Source organism: Nycticebus coucang, chromosome 12 (assembly GCF_027406575.1).
Source record: "Nycticebus coucang isolate mNycCou1 chromosome 12, mNycCou1.pri, whole genome shotgun sequence".
NCBI lineage: Eukaryota > Metazoa > Chordata > Mammalia > Primates > Lorisidae > Nycticebus > Nycticebus coucang.
In genome coordinates this window covers 58649438-58675642 of record NC_069791.1, presented here as the reverse complement: position 1 = coordinate 58675642, position 26205 = coordinate 58649438, and the positions used below count along the sequence as shown (strand labels likewise).

General features: G+C 37.4%; 1 protein-coding gene and 1 non-coding gene across 6 annotated transcripts in view; both read right to left on the bottom strand.

The window, feature by feature from the left end:
* WNK1 (WNK lysine deficient protein kinase 1) overlaps window positions 1-26205 on the bottom strand; it is a 163546-nt gene that overhangs the window by 15448 nt on the left and 121893 nt on the right. For 2 of the 5 annotated variants that reach the window (XM_053557114.1, XM_053557117.1), the window contains 15 exons: window positions 24523-24606; window positions 17249-17395; window positions 15566-16024; window positions 14028-14309; window positions 13252-13349; window positions 12979-13141; window positions 12292-12408; window positions 11746-11919; window positions 11501-11558; window positions 11258-11380; window positions 9110-10527; window positions 7916-7999; window positions 5652-5735; window positions 5056-5116; window positions 913-986 (listed from right to left, as the gene is read on the bottom strand). In XM_053557114.1, the coding sequence (XP_053413089.1) occupies window positions 913-986; window positions 5056-5116; window positions 5652-5735; window positions 7916-7999; window positions 9110-10527; window positions 11258-11380; window positions 11501-11558; window positions 11746-11919; window positions 12292-12408; window positions 12979-13141; window positions 13252-13349; window positions 14028-14309; window positions 15566-16024; window positions 17249-17395; window positions 24523-24606 (3426 nt within the window). The remainder of the gene's footprint in view (window positions 1-912; window positions 987-5055; window positions 5117-5651; window positions 5736-7915; window positions 8000-9109; window positions 10528-11257; window positions 11381-11500; window positions 11559-11745; window positions 11920-12291; window positions 12409-12978; window positions 13142-13251; window positions 13350-14027; window positions 14310-15565; window positions 16025-17248; window positions 17396-24522; window positions 24607-26205) is intronic. The other 3 variants (XM_053557119.1, XM_053557115.1, XM_053557116.1) reach the window with 2 other exon arrangements.
* Window positions 2436-2542, bottom strand: LOC128562910 (U6 spliceosomal RNA). The gene has a single exon (XR_008373606.1). It is a non-coding gene; the product is annotated as a U6 spliceosomal RNA (small nuclear RNA).

Below are 26205 nucleotides of genomic sequence, written 5' to 3'. Positions count from 1 at the left end.
ACAAACTCCCAGAAGTCCAACTACAAACTCTCGAACCTTGATTTTATTTATTTATTTTTTTTTTTGCAGAGACAGAGTCTCACTTTACTGCCCTCGGTAGAGTGCCGTGGCGTCACACGGCTCACAGCAACCTCCAGCTCTTGGGCCTATGTAATTCTCTTGCCTCAGCCTCCCGAGCAGCTGGGACTACAGGCGCCTGCCACAACGCCCGGCTATTTTTTTGTTGCAGTTCTGCCGGGGCTGGGTTTGAACCCGCCACCCTCGGCATATGGGGCCGGCGCCCTGCTCACTGAGCCACAGGCGCCGCCCACGAACCTTGATTTTATAAATATCATCTACTATCCCTAACTCCAAGGGCTATCAGAAAAATAATCTGCAAAAAGTTGTGAAAACAGAAAATGAACAAAGTGATATAGTATGACTTGATGGTGACCCATAAAAATCATCCTAGTCATAGAAATGCTTTTATACACAAAGATGTTTACTGTCACTTTACTTAATCACGTTGGATTGGACGCAACCTAAATGAGCAGGAGTAGGAGAATGGTTAGGTAAACTAATAGATGGGGAAAAAAGCTACAAAATATTCATAGCAGGAGAAATGGTGGTCAGTTTTAGATACACACCTGTGCATAGAATAAAGCGTGCAAGGTGATATACCAAAAAAAGTGATCTCGGGAGGAGGGTAGGTAGATAGTACAACGATCTGTTTCTCTACTATTCTAAGTATTTTACATTTTCTTTAATTATTACATATTATTTTAATTAGAGGAAAATGGTGGAAAGAGCTATAAAAGTACTATGTAAAAGAAATATATCATTGATTTGGCAATTATGTCCCAAATAGGTAAGTAAAAACATACAACTCCCCCCAAAAGAGGGAATAAAGGCAAAGAAAAGTGATCATCTTACCTGAAATCGTCCCGTCTTAAAAACACCAGCTCCTGAAGTAGTTGCTAGGACATGGCCTTCTGTACCCTGAGGAACTGAAATACATAGAAGAGGGAAAAAAATTTTCTCTTTTAGTTAGTTTCTTTTCTCTTTGGCTAGAAATATAGCAAAATGAAACTTTGTATGAGGAAAGTTGTTAGAGGCAAAAAAAAAAAAAAAGCAAAACACAACAACAACAAAACAGAAATAAAAATAAACAAAAACCCTTCCTTACCTCCTTCATCTCCTAGGCTTTGTTCAACAGGGGAAAAGAGTTAATGTTTGCTCTACTATTAGATACCTTCTTTAGGAAAAATACTACTGTTTGTTAAAAATGGTCAAGGTCTAAAAATTTATCATTAACCCTCTATCTCCCTTGTTCATACATATAGATTATATGGCATTGTTTAAAGGAATAAAAGTTAAATATAAGCACAGGAGTGTCACAGCTTAATTAAGAAACCAGACACCCTGTTATCACACCTGTAATTCTAGCACTCGAGGAGGCAAGGGGATCACTTAAGCCCAAGAGTTTGAGGTTGCTATGAGCTATAATGCCAAGGCACTCTACCACGGGCCACAAAGGGAGACTCTGTCTCAAAAAAAAAAAAAAAATAGTATATGAGGGTTAATAGGCATTAAGACCTCAATTACTCATTCTTTACTTCAGGGATATGAGTAACTAAAGAGAAAGATGAGATTTTTACCTATGATACTAAAGATTCATTTTTTTTTTTTTTCCAGACAGAGTCTTACCCTGTTGCCGTAGGCTATGGGGTCGTGGCCTCAGTGTAGCTCACAGCAACCTCAAACTCTTGGGCTTGAGCAATCTTCTTGCCTCAGCCTCTCAAGTAGCTGGGACTATAGGCACCTGCCAGAATACCGTTTTTTGTTTGTTTTTTTTAAAGATGGGGTCTCAGGCGGCGCCTGTGGCTCAGTGGGTAGGGTGCCGGCCCCATGAACTGAGGGTGGCGGGTTCGAACCTGGCCCTGGCCAAACTGCAATAAAAAATAGCTGGGCATTGTGGCAGGTGCCTGTAGTCCCATCTACTCGGGAGGCTGAGGCAAGAGAATCACTTAAGCCCAAGAGTTTGAGGTTGCTGTGAACTATGATGCTATAGCACTCTACTGAGGGCGATAAAGTGAGACTCTGTCTCTAAATAAATAAGTAAATAAATAAAAATAAATAAAGATGGGGTCTCACTCTTGCTCAGGCTGGTCTTGAAATCCTGAGCTCAAGCAATCCACCTGTCTCAGCCTCCCAGAGTGCTAGGATTACAGGTGTGAGCTATAATAACTGGCTAAAGGTTCATTTTTAAATGAAAACCAGCTAATTTTACCTTCTCAATGTACCACTCAGGCGATTTATCCTAGAACAGGACAGTATAGTTCTCAGAATCATTAGTAACCAGTTTTGAGCAACTAGTTTAAAGCCACCTAAGTCCTCCTTTGTTTGAGTTTTTTCCTAGAGATATTGTAGACCTGTATCAACATATATTTTCTTTTTGTGTTTTGGAATGCTTCATGAATTTGCATGTCAACTTTGTGCAAGAGCCATGCTTATCTTCTCTGTATCATTCCAATTTTAGTATATGTGCTACTGAAGTGAACACAGCATATATATTTATTTTATACAACTAGTAAAACATTAATGATTTAGGTGTTTTTACACAATGATGTATCTTAGAGACCACTGCATAGCAATACTTCATTCTTTTTAATGGCTATATAATGTCCAAACAGGAGACATTAGTAGCCATTATAATGATCTTTCAGTATGCCATATTTCAATCAGGCTTCTACTGATGAACATTTAAGTTATTCAGGATTTCTTGCTATTTTCTAAGTGTTCTAATAAATATTCGTTTATAACTCTATTCCTAAGAATAGAAGTGCTGGATCATTTCCAATCGAAACTTCCATAAATTGATTTCCATGGAGGCAGTACCAATCACTGGTACCTATTAAACCAGTCATTTATCAATGAAAGTATTACCTGTAGTTTCACTTTGAATTTGTGTTATCATTAAGAAAGTTAAGTACTTTCATGTCAAAGTTTCTTTTTCTGTACCTTTTGATTATTTTTTGATCCATGCTGAATTTTAGGAACTCTTTACACATTAGATAAAACCAGTCCTTTTGTGAAATGAATACACATATGCCTCTCTCCCTAAATATATATATATGTATTTTTTTCCTCCAGTTTTTCATTTATCTTTGCACTCAATGGCACTTTTTTCCATGAAGAAATTTTTAAATCTACTATTGGCTTGTTCTACATTGGATATTAAACTTAAGAACACCTTCCTCTATTATTAGGAAACAGCAAATTATGATATGTGGATCAAATTCAGCCTACTGCCTGTTTTGTTAATAAATTTAACTAAAACAAAGCCAGTTCAATTTTGGGCTACAACAGGAGATTTGAGTAAGTTGCAACAGGGGAACATAAGGCCTTCAAAGCCTGAAATTTTTACTATTTATCCTTTAAAAGAAAATATTGTCAACCCTGCTCTGAACAACTGAAAATAAAATCTCTTTTTAATGTTTTCTTATAGTACTGTGTGTGTGTATATTAATTAATTAATTAATTTTTTGAGACAGAATCTCCCTCTGTTGCCCTGGCATCCTCATAGCTCACAGCAATCTCAAACTCCTAGGTTCAAGAAATTCCTCTTACCTTAGCCTCTCAAATAGCTGGGATATATGTGCCTAGCACAGTGCCTGGCTAGTTTTTCTATTTTTAGAGATGGGATCTCACCCTTGCTCACACTGGTCTTAGACTCCTCAGCTCAGGCAATCCTCCCACCACCTTGTCTTCCCAGATCCCTAGGATTATTGGCATGAACCACTGTGCCCAGCCTTATGATATAAATTTCATCTTTGATCCATTTCAAATTTACTTAGGGCTAGGTTAGCAATTTACCTTTGTTTCTTGCCATATTTTTCCAAATTATTTTTGAAATATCCCATCCTTTTCTCATCAATTTGAATGGCCACCTTTTTCATATTCTACGTTTTTTTGTTTGTTTGTTTGTTTGTTTTGAGACAGAGTCTCACTATGTCACCCTGGGTAGAGTACTGTAGCGTCACAGCTCACAGCAACCCCAAACTCTTGAGCTTAAGTGATTCTCTTGCCTCAGCCTCCCAAGTAGCTGGGACTACAGGCGCCCACCACAACAACCAGCTATTTTTTTGTTGTAGTTGTCATGTTGTTTGGCAGGCCCAGAACAGGTTCGAACCCACCAGCCACAGTGTATGTGGTTGGCACCCTGGCCACTGAGCTACAGGCACCGAGCCTCTACGTTCCTTTTTTATTGGTACTAGACTTTTAATTTCTTTTATTTATTTATTTATTGTCATTGGATATATTTAAGGTGGTAATATTACACCCTGATAATTTATATTCCCCTTTAATATATCCATTTCTAGACTTTCTAGTCTATTCTACTGATTTGCAAGTGACGTCTTTTAAAATGAGAATGCCGATTCAGAATGTATTTGCCTTGAAAATAATGTTTAAACTATGTACTCTCAGCTACTCGGGAGGTTGAGGCAAGAGAATTGCCTAAGCCCAGGAGTTGGAGGTTGCTGTGAAGCTGTGTGACGCCATGGCACTCTACCCACACACAGCTTTTTAAAAAAAAAAAAAGTTTAAACTGATTAATTGAAATCTAACATTTGTATTTTTATACAAATGTATGTCCAGAATATAAAAGTTTATCTCTATCCCTACATATCTAGTGCCACAAAAGCCAAAGATTGTCAGTAAATTAACTCTTATAATATAGCATGCTTGAATTTCTTAATCGCTCCTAGCAAGGCCTACCTAATACGAAAGAGTCTCATGCTAAGAATCTATCATTCTTATAGATATAGAAGATAATTGTATAATTCCAATCAATAACAATACAATAGATTGATTACATTTGTTAATATTTCATACTTTAGATGTCACTATGAAATACATAAAAAGGCATTTATGTATTTATGAAATGCATAAAAAGGTTCCTTATAATGTTCTTGTATATACCTACATTCTCAAGAATGTGTCTCCCAAACAGTAAACCCCTATAATCAATTATAGGTAGGACTGGAATTAGTAATATAAAAGGATGCTTCTCACCATCCTTCTGAGGCTGTGCTCCTGATTCTGTAACAGCTATTGGAGCCACCATGGACACAGGCTGCAAAACACATACAGTTAGATACCATAAAATCTTTAGCTTCAGTAATGTTTAAATTTTTGCCTTGTTGGTTTATGTGATGGAACTAATGTCTGACATTGCTTTGTTTTCTTTTTTCTTCTTATACCCCAAAAATAAGTCTGATGTAAAGAAAGGCATCTTTTATAAGAAGAAACTTTGAGTCTTAATCTTCTTGACTGCTTTCATAATTTTTTCAGAGGATACTTAAGAGTGTAATTGGGATATTCATAGAAACAGTATTGTCTTAAGAAGTTTAGCCACCTACAAAGCATAAACACATAGAATTCATCTGTAATATGAACTAATCAGAGATAAGACTAGAAAAGTGTTTTTAATTCAAATCTTTCCCATAGCTACACTATTGGGTAAGTGTTAATCTTTTGTTAACCTATTTCATTCCTGTTGCCTAGAAAAAGCAGGGACTCTGAATATGTGTTAAAGCTACTAAAAATGGTTTAGGTTACAGTTTGTGTTCAAGTTAGGAGGGCATTTTATCAAGATTTTCAAAACTTACACCAACTGCAGTTGTCACTGTAATCGTCTCTGGACTAAGTGTTCTTCTCAATTGAGCATCAAGGTCTTCTAGAGGTTGCTGGGACTGAACAAAAAGGAACACAGTAAATATAATTCTGTGGCAAATTTCAGAGCCACTATATGTAGGCAACTTATATATGACATACTGTTTTATGCTTTACATTGGCACAACATACCATTTTTCTTCATATATATTATAAAACTCACTACACTAAAACTTAAGCTATACTGCTTTAAGGATTGTATGTCAGTCTTTCAGCCTTTAGAGTAATTCATGTTTTTCCATTTCAAAGCCTTCTTTTTAACTTTCTATATTTGGTGTTACTCACAGTGATAGAACGCTTTCCTCTTTTTAAAGACAAAGTCTAACTCTGTTATTTGGGTAAGAGTGCAGTTGCATTGTCATAGGTCAATGCAACCTCCAACACCTGGGCTCAAGCAATCCTCCTGTCTTAGTCTCCAGAGTAGCTGGGACTACAGGTGTGTGCCACCACATCTGGCTAATTTTTAAATTTTTTTTGTAGAAATGAGGTCTTGCTATGTTGCTCACACTAGTATCCACCTCTTAGGCTCAAACAATTCTCCCACTGCAACGTTCCAAAGTACTGGGATTATAGGCATGAGCCAATATACCTGGGTTGTCCTCTTCTGTTGGAAGATTAACTATATCCACTGTTTGATATTTTCTTTTTTTGAGACAGGGTCCTGTTCTGTGGCCAGGGGATAGAGTACAGTGGCAGCATCATAGCTTAGTGCAACCCCAAACTCCTGGAGCAAAGCAATCCTCCTGCCTCAGACTCCCAAGTAGCTGGGACTACAGGTGAGCCCCACCATGTTTAGCTAATTTTTCATAGAGATGAGGTCTCACTCTTGCTCAGGCTGGTACTGAATTCCTGACCTCAAGTGATCCCCAGCCTTAGTCTCCCAAAGTGCTAGGAGTACAGGTGTGAGCTACCATGCCTGACTTCTCTATTTTCTTTCTCAGTTTTTTAAACCTGTCTGAAAACTTGTCTCCATGAATAAAAGATGGCACTAACATATTCTCACTATCATGGCATATTATTCTCTCCTTCACCCCACCAGGCTGAGAAACATAACTGGTTACAATGTATGTATCTTCTACCCTTTAGAAGGCAGCCAAGAAGGTTTGGGCATTCCATCCTGTATCCTCACTACCATCCACCCCAAGGCCTTAGCTTCTGCCCTTTCCATAGTCTTGAATCCTATATCTGTTTTGGCTTCTGTCAACCTACTCTTACACAACCTTCATTTATGCCTCTCCTTCTACAGAAGGCAAAATCCACTTACCCCTCCACACGTCTAATGTGCTATTTCTTATCACACTTGACACTCCTTTAGTTATCTGAATACGTTTTTAATGAGAAAACAAGTTTAAAACTAAACTCCCAATTTAGACACTTTCACCACCATGTACTATTATCAAAATTCAGTAGCTGATGGAGTAGGCTCTCTTTTGGATTGTTACTTTATTGTGGTAAGTTCCTTAAATCATGTTCTACTGTATTGGGATCAAAGAAGTGGGTTAAATTCAGATTAGGCTTTTCAAGTAAAAAATTTAACTAGCTTGCTCCATGTCAGAAGCTTTTTCAAGGGTCACAATGGATGCATAATGAGTACTTTCCTTATGGAAATTCAACTAAATGTGTTTGCGGTGGGTAGGGTGGGAAAAGGAATAACAACATGCCTACCTATATGTAAGCTAATTACTTCATTAGGCGATCGACAGAAGAAATTACATTCAAGAAAAAACTAGTTGCACTGGACTCATAAAAAAGTTTACCAGTTATCAATATGCTTCTTTCTTTCTAAGCAACTTTCAAAGTTAGTCTTGATTATATCTAATTTTTTACTTCCACAATGGCTTAGAACTTTCACATTTAAGATGCAATATCACTAACTCTAAAAAGTGTGAATAATAAAAGGTGTTATTATCATGAGTCTAGCAAAATGTCAACTTTGATATTTTCTTTCTTATCAATATATAAGAAATATTAATCTCAAATGTTTTCTAAATGACCTAAAACAACATTACAAATAAAATGACTATGAAGCTTCTTATTTTAAACAGTGCTTGTTTCATTAGATACACTGTTTTCAAAGAAAGGTGTTATTAAGTCAAAGCCAAATAGGAATCAGAAGCCAAGATCATGCAATGGAGAATGTAAACAAGATTCATGAAAGAAAGTAGGAGCACAGAAAGACATCTGCCAAGTCTTGGGGCACCTGAGTTAGTGAAGGTCCTGGAAAAGGTGGCAGCTGCTCACTGGATAGAGTACCCGCTGGAAGTTCAGTACCCACAGGCAACACCTATAAACAATGAACGGAAATTCAAGTCCATGAGGCACTAAAGAGTAAACTGACTAATCTTAATGGATAAACGTAAGAATAAAATATATCCTGTTAAGGCACGCTTATCACCTAAGTTACACTTTGGATCTGTCTTAAATAAAGGGCATGGCAACCCATAGTATTATTATAGGGGTTACTATGACATATCCACAAAATGATTAGTAAAATACAGTAAAAGGTTGTTCCCTAGGGAAAATACAAAGAATAGGGCTATATTATATAAAAGGCACAGTTCAGCTACTCTTATACTACTTATTTGGCATAGTATTATCAAGCTTTTGCCAAGTAAAATAAAACTTTTCTAAGGAAAAAAAAAAAACAACAGTAGTTGTTCAGAAATAACCAGGAGAAAGGCCTCGGAAATCTAGTATCAAACAATTTCTATATTTTCTGAGAATTTTTTGTATTACTTTACTGTAAAAAGAATCTCACATCAATGGCAATCCAGAAAGATGGCTGAAGCATACAATATAGTCGACATAATACAGCTTTGTTATTTAGAGAAGATTAGAGGGTTGAAAATAGCAGAATGAGAGGAAACCTACCACTGCAGAATTAGAAAATACATTCTGGTTATTTTGGTATTAGGATTAGCTAATTTCTTCCTCTTCTGTATTAATTTCATCACCAACTTCCAATTTTTTATAAACCTCAAATTGTACATTTATGGAAGCTATACTAAAGCAAGGAATTTGCTTCACTCTAACTGACACAAAGGCTGTCAACAGCTCTTAGTACATATAGTTTGCTAACAGATGCATGTAAATCCCTTTTGAGATACAGATTTCTTCAGTTTGTTCCAATTTGGAATACATTCCCGTATTTTACCTGATAATTACATACTTTTAGAAAATGGTATAATTAACCTGTAAGTCCTACCATGTTAATAAAAATCTTCTGTTCAATGTACGTATCCCAAAATTGCCATCAATTTGTCTAATAAACACTATAAGCCAGGTTCCTTTATGACTATGTTTCTGATTTGCAAGGATGAGCTGAAAAATGTTCTTATTAGGGAGTAAAAAGAGTGATCATATTTGTCTGAATATTTTACAACAAGAATCTTACCGGAGCCTTAGCTAAAGGTGGCTTTGAGGGAGCCATTCCAGGTTTTACTCCTGATGTAGTGCTGACGGGGGTAGATACTTGTCCAGGTGTGACCACTGGTATACCTGGCAAAGCAACTGTTCCTAATGGCAAGTTGGTTGGTGGTAAGCAAGTACTGGTGGTGGAAGTCACGAGTTTGCTTGGTGCAACAGCAGTGGTTGGGATACCTGGTGTGACAGTGGTTTCTACGACTAATGATGTTTCCAGTGAGACAGAGGCATGTTGAGCTCCAGATGAGCTGTGTTCACTAAAGAGAGACCGTAGCTTTTCCTCCAGAGTCTTTATGTCATCAATTCCAGGAGCTTTGGGCTGTGTATCAGCATCTATTTCAGGACAGTGAGTATGGGGCTGGTTGGGAAGCAAAGCTGGTTGAGGCTGACTATGAATTAGTGTCTGCTGTACAGCAGGCACATTGGCAACTGGTTGTACCAAGGGTGGGATACTAGGTACTTGGGGTAATAAAGGTGTAGGTCCTGCAGCTTGGGAAAGAACAGGAGTAGAAACCACAGCTGATGGGATAACCAAAGGATGCACCCCAGCAGGCTGAGAAGCAGAACTGGATACTCCTGCTCCTTGGGAAGAACAAGATGGTGCCGAGAGGGACAAAGCCAATCCAGCTGTACTGCTATGAGATGTCTTATCCAGTGAGTGTGCACTAACCACCACTGTTTCAGCTAAAGTGGGAGCGGAGATGCTGCTGCTAAGCTGAAGGGATGGCTGCGAAGTTGTGCTAGGAAGTGAAGTGGTGGTAGAAACTGATGTTAACGTGGCCACTGGAGTAGTACTGCCAGCTGCCTGCTGAGATGGTACAACTGGAGGCTTAGCACAGGGGGCAGCAGTACTGCCCACTGTAGAGGCTGAAGCTGTTGAAACTGTTATAGAAGGAAAAGTACCTGTACTAGAAATAACACTCCCAGATGCAGGGGCTTGAACTGACTGGGATGTGGTAGTTACTGAGACAATAGGAGGTACTGTGATACTTGAAACTACATTGGAAATTAGTGGTGATTCAGACACAGGTGGTATAGGAAGACCACCTGAAGTTGCCATACCTGTGCTAGTGGCAACTCCAGCAATTGCTTTGTCAGTGGGGACTATAATCTCAGACTGAACCACTGACATGTCATTAGAAGGGCTGCTGGTTATTGGGACTGATACTGAAGATGTGGCTGCTGCTATGGTTGAGACACCAGCAGTGCTACTCAAGGAAGGAGGTACTACTGGAAATATTGGTCCTGTATGGGTAAAATTTGGAGGTGCCGTATTGGGTCCTTCTGTCGTCTGGGCATGTTTAAGTTCAGAAAAGGCCTGTTGTAGACTAAGTGATGAAGCAGAGTGAGACAAGTTCATTCCAGGGCCTTGAGATGTAGAAGCAGCAACTACAAAGGATAAAAATGTAAGAATCAGTCCATTTAAAAAGGTGGATTCCAAAGGCTGTCCTAATTACCTATTTGTGGATTACCAACAATGCCAGGTACCAATAAAGTTTATAATCTATCCCAAGGAAATGACAGGCATTAAAACAGTATAGTAAAACAATAGTTTAACCAAATTAAGTCAGTCTGTATGTATATCTATTTCAGAAAACAAATATACCTCTACCTCAATATGGAGTAACCTTAAAGCATATATAATAGTACTGAATGCAGGGTGGCGCCTGTGGCTCAGTGAGCAGGGCGCCGGCTCCATATACTGATGGTGGTGGGTTCAAACCCAGCCCTGGCCAAACTGCAACAAAATAAATAGCCGGGCATTGTGGCAGGCGCCTGTAGTCCCAACTACTGGGGAGGCTGAGGCAAGAGGATCGCCTAAACCCAGGAGTTGGAGGTTGCTGTGAGCTGTGATGTCATAGCACTCTACCAAGGGTGAGACTCTGTCTCTAAAAAAAATAAACAGAAATAAACATAGTAGTATCTACTACATAGGCTCTATCAAATATGGGTATCCTTGTTGGCTCTTTTCCTGTGATCTTCTCTGTTCATCATTATTCAGTTCTCCATTCTTTTTTATTATCTGTGTCATCATGAACAACTGCTTGATGATCAAGCTTTCAACATAGCAGACAGGCTGTAGGATTTACATAAGAATGCAGTAGAATAAATTCTTTACCTGTATCTGATATTTCACTGGTGAAAAGATTTGATTCTCGTAATCGACTTTCTGGCACGGGACTTACTATAAACCGTCTTCCAGCAGAATGAACAACTTGAGTTAAAGAACTGGTAGGAATGCCTAGTCAACAAGAAATAACCCACTTAATGGCATAATTATAATATAATCTTCAAGAGTTCATTATTAGCACATACTTTTTTTTTTAAAGTAAAAACAATTAAGCAACAGAATGAAATTCACCTATTTGCTGTGGCATGGAAGATGCAGGAATTGGTTGTTTGAACTCTCCTTCCAATTTCTACAACAAGCAAAAGTGATTAAATTCATTCTCAGATGCAATCTCAGTGATCAGGAAAAGCAAATTGTCACATGTGAAGAGAATACAGAAGTACTCAATTATATGTGTAATGTGATATCATAGCAAATTTAGCACTATAGAAATATTTTAATAAAACAAAGTTTTACTATAGGAATGGTGGACCTACTTGAGAACCTGAAAAGCCGTAGTCATCCTTTCCCTGTAGACTTTCCAATCCCTGGTCACCTTCTGGTTCCACACTAACATCCTCACTGAGCATTTCATCAGCTTTTTCAATAATTTCTCGTACTTGATCCACAAATGACTCTCTTTCTATGGCTAGAATAAAGTCATTGTTCACCTGTAAAAGAAATGTATTGTCTGATTAGCATGACATTTCTCAAGTTTTAAGTCATTTAACTACCTCTTAAATGATTTCTACCCTTATTTGCATTCTGCCTGTATTATTATTTAGTTGGTATTCAAATTAAGAATTGTTTTTAAGAATTTCAATAGTAAAGAAAAACAAAACAAAAAATTAAAAAGCCCTTCAATGCCTATTTGGACATATCTTAGACAAATTATCTCTAAATCATAGGTTGGGCATGCTAATTACAGTCACACTGAAATAAATACATAACTGTCAAAACAAAAATGGATTACAAAATACCGCATATTTGTACATTATGATTAAATACTATGGAAAAAGTTGGAACTCTACATGCAGACATACCATAATTGTTGCTATTTCCTCAGGGTTGTCACCATCTAGGTCAAATTTGAATGTTACCATTTTCCGATTATGAGTCTCTAACTGACATTCTACTACTCGGTCTCCTTTATTTGAAACCTAAAAATTAAAAGGAAAGATTATATTCAGCTTTGTTACTGAATTTGAGAGAGACATGTGCTGACAGATTAGCATTCAAATTTAAGTCTGAGAAAGTAGTGTTACTATTTTTCCTTGGAGCACTAGTACTTTGTCCTATAAACTAGTAGCAAGCAAATCTTTTGAGACGACAACAGCCTTTGAGCTATTTACTAGAAGTCTCTATTCTTCTTCTAAAAGGTAAACAGTGTCTTAGTATAGAGATACGGAATTTAAGATTATCATTTGGGCAATAAGAAGAACCTAAATGTTCATCAATTCACCTGAGCCTTCAGAATTATTTAAATGACATTAATCCTATTTTAGCTTTAAGAGCTACAGTTTCATTTTTTTTAATCTGAAAAATGTGATATTCAATTCAAAGAAATTGTGAAAATGAAATGAGAAGAGTACTACATAAATTGCATATTGAACAAAGATAATGTTAACTTTGGCTTATGAGAAGAGTGGTTTAGACTGGATGACGTCTAAAATATTTTTCAGCACCAAATTCCTTTAACAATATGAAGCCCACAAATTGACAATACTTACATTCAAAATTCTCAATTTTGGCCGTGATGTCTTTTCATGTCGAGAGCGACTTCTTACAGATTTTCGATAATGACGTTTTGTAGTTCTTCCCTCATGCCTTCCACTGGAAGACGGGACATTCTCATTGCCATCACTCATACCTGAAGCAACATCTGAATGTGCACTTTGAGAAAAAAAATTCAGTTTACAATATAAGATTTAAAGGCCTGATACTTTGAAGTTTCATACTATCTTACCCATCAGTCAAGGAAAGGGAATTGTAGTTTTACATACCTGTCTACAGAGGAAACCAAATTGGTAGGCGGGGCGGACTGTGGTTGTGTTACTGGAATTGGTTCAGGAGAAACAACTTGAGAGACTCCTTGAGTACTCTGTGGATGAAAAGCGTTGTTTAAATCTGGGCAATAACATTTATCATTCATTACTTTCAATAACCTACTTTTTTCCCCTTATCCCTCCCTTAAGCCCTAGAAGCACTATATTTACAAGTAATTCAGCATATAGAAACAGTCTTAAAATTTCAAAGGAAGTTTCCAAAGTCTCTGGCATAGAACCACATGGTGTGAGATCAGCCAACATATCTGCTAGGCAGTGTGAAACTACAACTTGCCATACAACCAGCTTTTTTACCAGAAGTGTGCAACAGGGCAGGCAGAGCAAAGTGCAAAGATGAATTAAAATCTTTCTTCTAGCAGGGCAAAAACGATTGCTGGGAGCACAGTAGGATAAGATACTCTTATGACTACCAATGGCAAAGTTTGTGAAAGGACAAGAATAATGAATGGCTAAAGTACTAGCTAGAGAAGTGAAGTGCTAATGGGGTTAATCTTCTCCAAGGCACACTCACTTCCCAACAGAACAGCCAGTGGCAACAAGGCCCCCACATTGGCATTTCATTCTGCTGTAAGAGAAAGTCATTCAGAAGTTAGTTTGACATAGTTTGTAAATGAGTTCTAACCAGGGAAGCCTATGTTTCTCCTTTGTCATTTCTATCCCATTACTTGTATATGTGTATGTTTTATATATAAACATGCAGGAATTCCATTTACCTCCAGAGCTGCTTGCTGGGAGGATGTAGTGGGGGCTTGTTGTGCTAAACTCACTGCTGGTTGGGTCACTTGAACCTGTCCTCCTATACCACCCACAGGAACCAAAAGATTTGATTCCACATAAGGCTGCACCACTGCAGGAAAGTAAGCAGGTGTAGCCAATGCTTCTGTCGGCATGGGAGGGGATAGGACTGTAGAATGGATGCAAACAGAAGCCACGCTGGAAGAGGGAGCAATATTTGAGTCTCCTGGGTATTGTGGTGGCAGTCGAGGTGGGAAGCCCTGTGATAGAAATGAGGAAGGTGAGTCAGTGCAGGTTGGGTCATCAAATTAGCAACATAGCAAGACATGCAAAACAAACAAACAAACAAAAAAGACAAAAAAGCACACAGCAAAGAAGAAGAATAGCCAATCTCTTTTCTCATCAGCTAAAGGACATTTAAAGACGATTCTTGAAATGAAGCAGTAGACTAGTTCTAATTTAGGGGACAGGACTCTGCAATCATTGTTGGGTTTTCTCTTCCTGGAAATTATTTACATAGGAGGAAAAGACATACTTCCTTTCTAGCCAGTCTTAAATACAAGAATCATGTATCAGTTATTTCAGTTCTAGCATGAAATACTAATCTAACTCTAAGCCTTGAAGCTTTTTGATTTTATGTTCGCTATTCTATTTATTCTACTCATATATTTAAAAAAATGTAGTTGAGTCTGGGCGCAATGGCTCACATCTATAATCCCAGCACGTTAAGAGGCCAAGACTGGAGGACAGCTTGAGGACAGGAGTCCAAGACCAGCCTGGGCAATAGTGAGACCTCTTCTCTTAAAAAAAAAAAAAAATCTGGGTGTGGTGATGTATGCCTGTATTCTCAGATATTCAGGAGGCTTATGCAGGAGGATCCAAAAGTATGATGGTGCCACAGCACTATAGCTTAGGCAACATAGAGAGCCTGTCTCAAAAAACAAACACCCCCGGCTCGGCGCCTGTGGCTCAAATGGCCAGCCACATACACCTGAGCTGGCAGGTTCGAATCCAGCGGAGGCCTGCCAAACAACGACGGCTGCAACCAAAAAAAATAGATGGGCGTTGTGGCGGGCACCTGTACTCCCAGCTACTTGGGAGGCAGAGGCAAGAGAATCACTTGAACCCAGAAGCTGGAGGTTGCTGTGAGCTGTGATGCCATGGCACTCTACCCAGGGCAACAGCTTGAAGCTGTGTCTCAAAAAAAAAAAAACAAAAAACAAAAAACACCTTCTCCTAAAACCCAACATAACATGGCATACTCTAGTAACCATATCTTGCATTCAATCAGCATACACCCAATATTGAGAAGGATATTTTCTTGAAAAAGATGTGTTCAGAAAAATGGATAAGGAATGTCAGACATTACCCTATCCTTTCTCACAATTTTACTATTTTAACTTCTCTAGATGAGATCAGCAACTTTTGTTATTGCTAGTTATTCCGATACTCATCTATTAGATTGTCAAGTTCTTGATTCTCTGGTACCCTCCTTTTTTGCTAGCTAGCACAGTACCTGGTACAGAACATCTCCAGAGGGAAGTGGAACCTCAGCAGCTTGTCCAAGGTTAGCTGGTATTCCCATGGACTGAACTGCTGGTTGTAGAAGCTGTGGGTGAACCTGACTTGGCATCTGAGTCACAGGCTGCAGAAGGGTTGGAAGCTGACTAGGAACAACAGTTGTTACCCCTGGGATTGTAGCTGCTGTAGCAGATGAAGCCAATGTGAGCAGAGGCTGATTAATGCCAGCTGCCATTGTGATGGGAATGGATGAGAAACCTGTCTGAGCCGTAGACACATGAGAAGTTGATATGGGAATTTGAGAGATAGGGTACTGAGGGAGTAAGGAAGTAGGGAGTGGCTGTCCCATTGGGAGAAAGTGAGCACCAGAGTGGACTGGAACAACTGAGGGCTGTGTCGCAACTGGGATCAGAGGTTCGCCTTGGATAGGTGGTACTGGCTGGGAAACTGGAAGCTGGGAAGGTAAAGAAAAACAAAACAGACAGGTTTTTTTTTTTTTTTTTTTTTTTATAAAGAAAAAGCAAGGCTGCCAAAAGCAAGATTTTTGTATTAGCCAAAAAGAAGGGGGGGAGGGGGGAACTCAACAAAACCCTGCATACATTAGTATAAGTTAATATGCCACATATGAATATGAAAAGAATAGCAGAAGATAAGAGGCTAAATAGATTGCTACTGTTCCAAACCTTCTGTAGAAAACTTTTAATTCTTTATCATTTGGCAAGAAAAAGAGAACTCTTCCATAGGCTAGGTTTTTTTTCTTTTTTAATAACTTTATTGGGATATTTCATATACCATAGTGCTGTAACTAAATCTATGACTGCTATTTTAGTAGTTAGTGAAATTCAAAGTAATTCCTTCCTAGTGGAATGAGACTTCGTATCACTTATACAATTGTTAAGTCTAACAAACCTCTAAAGTAAATATAATTAATATTTTTCCCGATTCTAAGATGCAATCACTCCTATCTCCACTACCTGGTCATTTTAACATTTGAGAAATTGGCATCTTAGTGCTACATAAAATAATGGTGCATTTTATAGTTGACATCGTCTCAGATGTGATGAAATATCACAGTAACAAAGTAATACTGTGCAAACACACGCACAACAATACCCAAAGATAAAGTTGAAGAAAGAGCATTCAAAAGAGCATACTCTCTCTATAGGGTATGGTACTTCTTTTCTTTTTTTTTTTTGTTTATTTGTAAACCTGTATCTAGAGACAGGGTACTTTTCAAGTGATTAGAAGGAGGACTATTTAGGAGAAAACCCACCATTTCATACAAGGTATTTTCATGATTTACTGTCAGCAGGCTATGAGGAAAGAAAAAGTACAGAAAATCTACATGAAAAGAAAACAGTTGCAAACCTAGAATATCTGATATAGCCAACAACAATTCTAGAAAATGTCAAAGGTTCAGTGAAGTAAAGCACCTTTACTTAACCCGTACCTGTCAAATCTATTTTATAATAGAGAAATATATTTGGATTCTCACTGCTGTCAATAATTTATACATTTACATTGAACAACGCATATATGCAAATAGAGTGGTTTTCACTTGTTTGTGCAGTAAAATTAGCCAACTTCAACAGATATTTCACTGTTGAAGATAAAGCAGAAGACAAGAAACAAAGGAGACCCTTTGTAGCATCCTTTCAGAAAGGATTTAAGAGTTTACCTGTTTTCCAGCTGACACTTGAGACAAGACCTGTGGAGCTTGAGGCTGACTCACTGGCTGTGCAGTAGTGGCCTCACCAGAGGTTGATGTCTGTGGAAGTGAATACTGCACTGTTTGTTGAGGAGGGGCTGTCTGCTGTATTCCCTGCTGTAAGAATAAAATGTAATAATTCAGTTTTATTTCAAATCATTAATAGCATGTTTCTAAGGAAGTATGTTTACCTAAAGCCTTTAGTGTCTGTAAAGATGCTTTTAATAATAAGGACAAGCAAAAACTCAAATTGATGAATTCCCTTTTTCTCTTTTTTTTTTTTTTTTGAGACAAGAGTCTTGCTTTGTCACCTTTGGTAGAGTTTACAGCAACCTCAAAGTCCTGTGCTCAAGCCATCCTCTTGCTTCAGCCTCCCATGTAGCTGGGACTCCAGGTGCTCACCACAACACCCAGATATTTTTAGAGACAGGGTCTTGCCTTGCTGTTCTTGAACTCCTGAGCTCAGGCAATCCACCAACCTCAGCTTCCCAGATTGCTAAGATTAAAGGCGTGAGCTACTGCATGCGGTCCCAATTTCCTCTCTCATCTATTTTGCCTCTGATGTTCTTGTGATGGCACCACCAAGAATAATTAATGTTTTAAACTTGATTTACCACTGGTTCTTAATTTGACATCTTCCTTACTCAAAACCTAGGGTGGGATTTTTACAAAGTCAGTAGACAACATATCCATCTCCTCTCACCCCTAATTCTTGGCATCAGTTCTTACTTTTACTCCTACATTAGACAAATCTGGTCTCTTCCTTTTATCACTTTCCTTTACCATATTTTATCAATTGTATAATTAATGTACTTCAAAAATAGCTCTCATTACAGCTACAAAATAAGAAAAGCATTGAATTTAAGATCAAGAAATAGTTCCAAATTTTAGATTTGCCATTTACTAGCTATAATATCTCTGATCATTTTATTATAAAAAGGAAGTTTCCCTCATTGAAAACAAAGATACTGTCATTTGACTAAAGGTGGGGCAAAGGAAATGACATCTGGGTTATCAACTATGTGCTAGGCACTAAGGTATAATGCACCTAATTTAATGCATGGCACCTAATTATATCCAAATACTAAGTTCTATAATAAGGTGGGCAAACAAAACATGACTGTACCCTTCTGCTTAACAAACTCTGAACTTTAAAGCTGATTTTCAAGACTCTGTAATACCTACAACTAATTTAATTTTTTTACTACAAAATAACACCTGTTTGTAATAAAAATTACAAATACATCAGATTACAAAATTAAATGAGAATACTCCTAATCCTAGCCTCCAAAGGCAATCATTATTACTGGTTTGGTATATCACTTTTATGGACTTTTTCTATATATAAGCAGCCATTTATATACAGGTATATTTTTCTTTTGCCTATCCTGTAAATAGTATTCTACAGTATATAGTTTTCATTTCATCTATCAATGGAATCAATCTCCTAATAATGAACCTTTTGGTTGCTTCATGTGCTACCTAACAATCTTGCAACTGATACCTTTTTACGTATATGCTGGTATATCATACGACTAAATGGCTACTGCTAATATAAAAATAAGCTATTTATTTGCATATTTATTATATAGCTGGCCACTTCAGTGTCTTAGCTTCTGTTAGGTGATAATTTGCAAGCAATATTTTTGCTCTTCTTGTATTTATTCCTTACTTATTATATCAATTAAAATCAACAAAAGAATGCTGAAATATAGCTATCATGTTGGTTTTATTCCTATTTATCTCTGATAATATATTTGTATGTTTATTTTAAGAAAGTAGAAATGAATGGCTATTACATAAAATTTCTTTTCAACAATTAAGATATATTATATCTAGACAACTAAAAAGAAACTCCGAATGAGTCAATTTCTTCATTTTCCCACTGAGAAACAGGAACTAAAAAACTAGGAAACCCTCTTCACTAAGTTGAATATATATTTAGATGTTAAAAAATGTTAATAATACATCTACAGTTACCTGACTCATTAAACACCTAAATAAGATTGCATATTACATAACTAAATGAATTCAGAAATACTACGCCTTGCCCCCCATATTCTTCATATGTTAGATAATGTTTTTGTTTTCAATGGAGCTATACTGTAAATGCTCTTGCAGTTTTAGTTTTCTAGCATAACACTTTCCCACTAAGTTGTGTCTTGAGGTAAAAATCAGTGACAAACACCTGTTTGAATACTGTTAGGATAGTTGGATTTCTTTTGTTTGCATTTGTCTTATAGGTTTACATTCACGCACCTTTTGTATTAACTTCTTAAAGTTATGTTGAAACAGGTTGTGTACAATGACATATAGTACTTGAAACAGTAAAGTCATATTCCTAAGAGGAAGGATCAAATTTATGTTTAATTTCTTGGCCTTAAAAAAAAATTCTGTCAGATGTTCTCAGTAAATATTTCCAACCACAACATTTAAGGGCCATATAGGCACATTTGTTCTTACCTGTCATATTTGATTGCATTGATATTTTGTTGGTTGTTCAAAATAGAACACAAAGAGGGTCCAGTAATAGGAGAGTATGATAAAGGTTTGAATATACAATGATTCTCCTCTTTTCTAAAGGATAAATTTGAGGAAAAATTCCCACTTTATTTTTGGGAATGAATCATATGCCCCCTGTCCCCACCTCAGCCTCATTAATTTGGAACCATGCTCACATCATAATTTAGACTGCATCTACTATTTCCTGAACTTACACTCTCACATGTCTACATTCTAGCTAAACTGAACTAAAGGTACCTCTGTTATAAATTCATATTTTACTACCTTTGTGTCTTCTGCCTTGCTCATAGTACCCATATTTTTTTCTTTTGGCCTAAAATATTCTTCATTTCTACATTTGAGTCTAACTTATAATCAGAGTCCAGTTCAAATGCCATCTCCTTCATAAAGTCTTCCTGATATTCCTCTTCCTGCTTGGGAAAGATGTTAATCTCTCTCTGTTTTTATTTGAGTCAATTGGGTAATAGTTACCTGGTGACCTGTGGAGTCATCATATTTAGATTTAATTCTATTTTCACCTCCCATAAGCTGGTAAGTTTGGGGAAATTACTCAGCTTCTTCAGGTCTCAGTTTTCCTATTAGTGAGATAGAAATTGGGCTAGCACATGGCTCAGTGCCTGTAGCACAGTGGCTAGGGTTCCAGCCATACACAACAGAGCTGGCAGGTTCAAATCCAGCCTGGGCCAGCCAAACAACAATGACAACTACAACCAAAAATTAGCCGGGCGTTGTGGTGGGTGCCTGTAGTCCAAGCTACCTGGGAGGCTGAGGCAAGAGAATCACTTAAACCCAAGAGTTGGAGGTTGCTGTGAGCTGTGATGCCACGGCACTCTACCAAGGGCGACTACTTGAGGCTCTATCTCAAAAAAAAAAAAAAGAAAGAACAGAAAGAAATTGGGCTAGCATCAATATTTACACAAAGTTCTTATAAGGATTAAATGGAAAGATAAAGTGCTTTGTGTGTTATGTATGTTAGCTACTATCTTAAATTTGCTACTTTATTTAAATTCCCTAAAGTACTCATTCATATCTGGTCTATCTTCCCAGACCTTCAGTTTTTGAACTTAACTTGGAAAAAAACTGAGCAGTTTTATGGACATAGTCCCCCAATTTTTGTTTAAGATAACTGAGAGGCACCTATGCCACTTGTACATTAAAGCACTTAGGGAGAAGTGGTAGAAGAATATGGTATTACAGAAGTACTTGGTGATATACCTGTACAAACCCCTTCCTAACAATCAGCCAAATGGGTAATGGTTTAGCACAGCAGATTGGTATCATGCTTTGCCTGACCTTGCCTCATGAAACTAGTTCCAACAGCCTTTACTGACTTTGTAGTACCTGATGGACGTCAGTACTTCATAAAAAATGTTTATGAGGCTTTAAATGAACAGAAAACTAAACTAAGCTACTATACCTCAGGACTCTGTAGGTACTCTTATGGAAGAAATTATTAAGTTAGTAGGGTAGTTTACAATTCTGTGGCCATACAGTTTTCCTGAAGGAGGAATTATTTTTGGTACCTCATTAAAATATAGCATATCACTCTTAAAGACTCTCAATAAAAATATGAAAAAAGCAATCCCTCATTTGTTATGTTACAAAAATTCATATATAAAGTAAATTTCAGCTGAAGTACATTTCTTTCCTCACTGTAATACAACTAAAGATATGGTTTCCTCAGGTGGGGACCTGACAGTGTACAAACAAAAATCATGTCTAATAACAGACTCTACTTATATGGTACAGAAAGTTTCAAACCCTTCTTTTATCAGTGTGGAATCTGAATAACTGAAACAAACAAATGTAGGTTCTGAGGTACCTCTGTAGAATTTTGTTCTAGAAATCTTAAATTCTGGTTGTAATTTGTAGCTCCCTTATTGTTCAGGTAACCTTGGAAAAGTTAAGTATTTTAAAACTGCATACTTCTTATATAAATTGAGGGTTCAATTTTATGATTCTACACAACATATGCTATGAAAGCATCTAAAACATCACTAAAACAGAAATTAACTTTTGTGCTGTAGATATAGAGTATTTAACTATACTTTTCCCCAGAAGAGTTAACCTAATTCTTGCTCTCTTCTGCCTTCATATACTCTCCATTACTGAATTCAATGGCTTGTTTCCCTATTTCTTCATCTTTTTTTTTTTTTTTTGAGACAGAGTCTTACTATGTCGCCCTTGATAGAGTACTGTGGCATCACAACTCACAGCAACCTCAAATTCTTGGGCTTAAGTGATCCTCTTGCCTCAGCCTCCCAAGTAGTTGGGACTATAGGTACCTGCCACAACACCCAGCTATGTTTTTGTTGTTGTTGTAGTTGTCACTGTTGTTTAGCTGGCCCAGGCTGGGTTTGAACCCGCCAGCCCCAGTGTATGTGGCCGGTGCCCTAGCTGCTGAGCTACAGGTGCCAAGCCTATTTCTTCATTTGATAGTAAGTATACAAATATATGCCTAATTACAAGATATTTAACAGATTCTTTTGGAAAATGAAAAACCACAAGCACACACTTAAATTTGCTCACTTTGTTGGTGTTAGTCTATGTCCAAAGATAAACAAATTAGGAGACTGTCACCCATGATAGGACTTCTGCCCGCAACCAAATTTTATGACTTATAATTTGTATTCTAACTAGGACTTGTTAATAGAGTAATAGAGAATTTGTTAAGGTTGGCAAAAATGTGACTACTTGAATTTAATTACAATTATATATAAATTCAAACATTTGTTTAGAAGAATGGGAAGGATGTATGATTACCAAACTAATCAATTCTATCGGTGCCTTTTTTTTTTTTTTTGAGACTGAGTCTCACTATGTTGCCCTTGGTAGAGTAACACAGTGTCACAGCTCACAGCAACCTCAAACTCTTGGGCTTACGTGACTCTCTTGCCTCAGCCTCCCAAGTAGCGGGGACTAAAGGCACCTGCCACAACGCCCAGCTATTTTCTTGTTGCAGCTGTTGCTGTTTAGCTGTCCCGGGCCAGGCTTGAACTCGCCAGCCTTGGTGCACGTGCCTGGCACCATAACCACTGTCCTACAGGTGCAGCGCCTGTCTGTGTTTTTTATCTTATATAAGGAACATCTAATCTTAAACCATTATCCAATAACTACAAGACCACATGCTGGAATAGAAGAGAAGTACTTGTAATTAGGAATTAAGAGCTTTGTTTCACAACAAACATAAACAGAAGCCAATTTATAATTTGGTGGTTAGAAAATACAATTTGAAAACTATCAATTACATAGTTCATTAGGAAGTTTTTATTAGACATATAGTGGCTATAAATCTTACTTAAAACAGCTAATAAATATTTATGTCAGAAAAGCAATATTCCCATGCAAATAATTAATATAAACTAATGCCAGCAATGAACCATAGATACTTAATTGTATAATTACCAGTTTTATTGTTGAATAGATCAGAATTATACTATCTCTTCAGTTCCTTAAACTTTCTGAGACAAACGCCTCAAAATGGAAGTTAATAAAACTTTATTTTTACTTTATTTGTTTACTTTTGAGACACAATCTCACTCTGTCGCCTGGGTAGAGTACAGTGGCATCAGAGCTCATAGCAACCTCCAACTCTTGGGCTTAAGTGATCCTCTTGCCTCAGCCTCCCAAGTAGCTGGGACTACAGGGACTTGCCACAATGCTTGGCTAGAAGTTAATATAATTAAACAAAAAATATTCCTGAAGGAATCCTCATTTTCTGGCAGTTCTTGTATATACATGTTAAATAAATTTGATAGCTTTTCTTTTATTAAGTAAAAAATTCCTGGGACCAGGCACGGTGACTTATGCCTGTAATTCTAGCACATTTGGAGGCCAAGGTTGGGAGGACTCCATTAGGGGAAAGGAGTTCAACATTAGCTTGAGCAAGTGTAAGACCCAGTATCTACCAAAAATATAAAAAATTAGCTAGGCATAGTGGCACATGTCTGTAGTCCCAGCTAGTTGCAAGGCTGAGGCAAAAGGATCACTGGAGCCCAGGTGTTTGAGGCTGCAATGAGCTATGATGATACCATAGCACTTTAGTTTGGGTGGCAAAGGAAGACTATCTGGGGGGGGAGAAAGTTCCTGAAGTAGCTGTTCTTCAGCTTTCATTCAATGCCTGTTAGCATAAAAACTGACAGCCCATCCCACAGATCAGAATTTCAAAAGACTACAGGATTATTAGAAGCAAACACAATAAAGGTAAAGACAAAATGCTCATATGTGGACAAGTCATAAACATAAGTTGAAACAAATTGATGTTGTTTGTACTGTTAAATTATTTACAGAATCATTTGTTTAAGAAGGTAGGTAAATTATAAACAATTCTTTTAAATTTTAATGTCTACTAAACTGTTCAAAAATTCATTAAACAAGAGAAGGAGTTTCTAAAATATTACTGAACTTGGCAATTACAACAACAAAAATAGCCCGGTGTTGTGGTGGGCGTCTGTAGTCCCAGCTGCGTGGGGGGCTGAGGCAAGAGAATTGCTTGAGCCCAAGAATTTGAGGTTGCTGTGAGCTGTGAAGCCACAGCACCCTACGGAGGGCGACATAGTGAGACTCTTGTCTTAAAAAAGAAAAAAATGAAATGTTATGCCATTTAATTTTCCTTTCAAAAATTTAGCAAGCCATTTATATCAGGAACCTAATTCACAAAGATGTACAATAGTGTTTTAGCTATTGGTAAACCATAAAATGTATCAAGGCATTGTTCTCACCTGTTGAGGATGCTGTAGAGATTGTGAAGATGAAACCCCTGTTAAGCTACTTGAAGACAGCAGACCCTGGCTCTGTCCCTGTGCCTGAGGGAAAGAAGTGAACACAACAAATTAAATGAGGCCTAAAGAAAGTATATAGAGGTCAAACTCTTTCAATAAATATTTAAGATCCTGAGCGTCTGCTTGATCAAAACAAAACATTATCTTGATTATGTACAGGAGAAGCCTCTGGGGCAATTTTTTTTTTTTTTTTTTTTTTGAGACAGAGTCTCACTATATTGCCTTTGGTAGAGCACCGTGGCTTCACAGCTCACAGCAACCTCAAACTCTTGGGCTCAAGCAATTCTCTTGCCTCAGCCCCCCACACAGCTGGGACTACAGACGCCCACCACAACACCCCCGGCTATTTTGTTGTTGTTGCAATTGCCATTGTTGTTTTAGCTGGCTGGGTTTGAACCTGTCAGCCTGTGTGAATGTGGCCAGCACCCTACACTGAGCTATAGGTGCCACCCTGAGGCATGTTTTATAAGAAAAGTTCAGAATAGCAGCCTATCATACAACATTTTCTGATCCTTTCCTGTGCAGAAACCCTAGATAGCTGAAATATAACCTATGATTATTGCTCAGGCTGTAATTTTAGCTGGCTAGAACAGTCAGATTCATAATAAAATTGTTACTGGAAATATAATAATCAGGAAAAAGAGGGAAGACTATCAATGAGAACATTTTATCCGAGTAAAGAAAAAAGCTTTTTGATAATCCAAATTTGGTTATTTTTGCAAGTTTATAAAAAAAGTAAAAAATCTGTTACCATCAACTGCTAAGTACTTAGAGCAATGCCTGTCATCCAGGGGCGATTCTGCCATCCCTAGCAGGCATTTGGAAGTATCTAGATACAGTTCTGATTTTTACAACGCAGGTGGATGGCCCTTACTAGCACATAGGAGGTGTACACCAGGATGTTGCTAAATATTCTAAAATGCACAGAACAGCTCTCAACAACAACGAATTATCCAACTCCAAGGTCAATAGTGTTAAATTTGAGAAACCCTGACTAGAGTGTTCCAGTTATCAAGTCTAAATTAAAATAAATGAGAAAGTAACAAATACACGCAGGACTATATGTAGGTGGGTTAAAGAAACGAAAAGGCTACCATTTTTGTTGTTTCATTTCAGTTTAGAAAGGGTTCACTGAAGCTTACATGAATATATCACATTCCAGTATACCTCAACCACTATTCATTCCCTCTGCAACATGTTTATACATTAACTAGTATTTGAAATTTACGTTGGAAAGCTTTTTTGAAAAATGGCTATTAATATATTAATATTTATGGTGGGGGGTACAAGTGGAATATTGACGTGAGGATAATGCATGCACTTGTGTTATTTTCAAGCTCCTTGATCTCTTTTGCTTCTTAGTACAACTTTCAGTAATTGATACTTTATGTATATTTTCAGAGTTATTCCCCTGACAGGGGAAGTATATTGGAAAAAAGCAGAAAGAACACATAATGTGTTATGGACTATTCAGAATATTCAAATGAGGCTTTGAATATTTATTTGCATAGTCTCCTACATAGATTTTATAAGAGGTATTCATTTTTTTTAAATTTTTATTATTAAATCATAGCTGTGTACATTAATGTGATCATGGGGCACCATACACTGGTTTTATAAGAT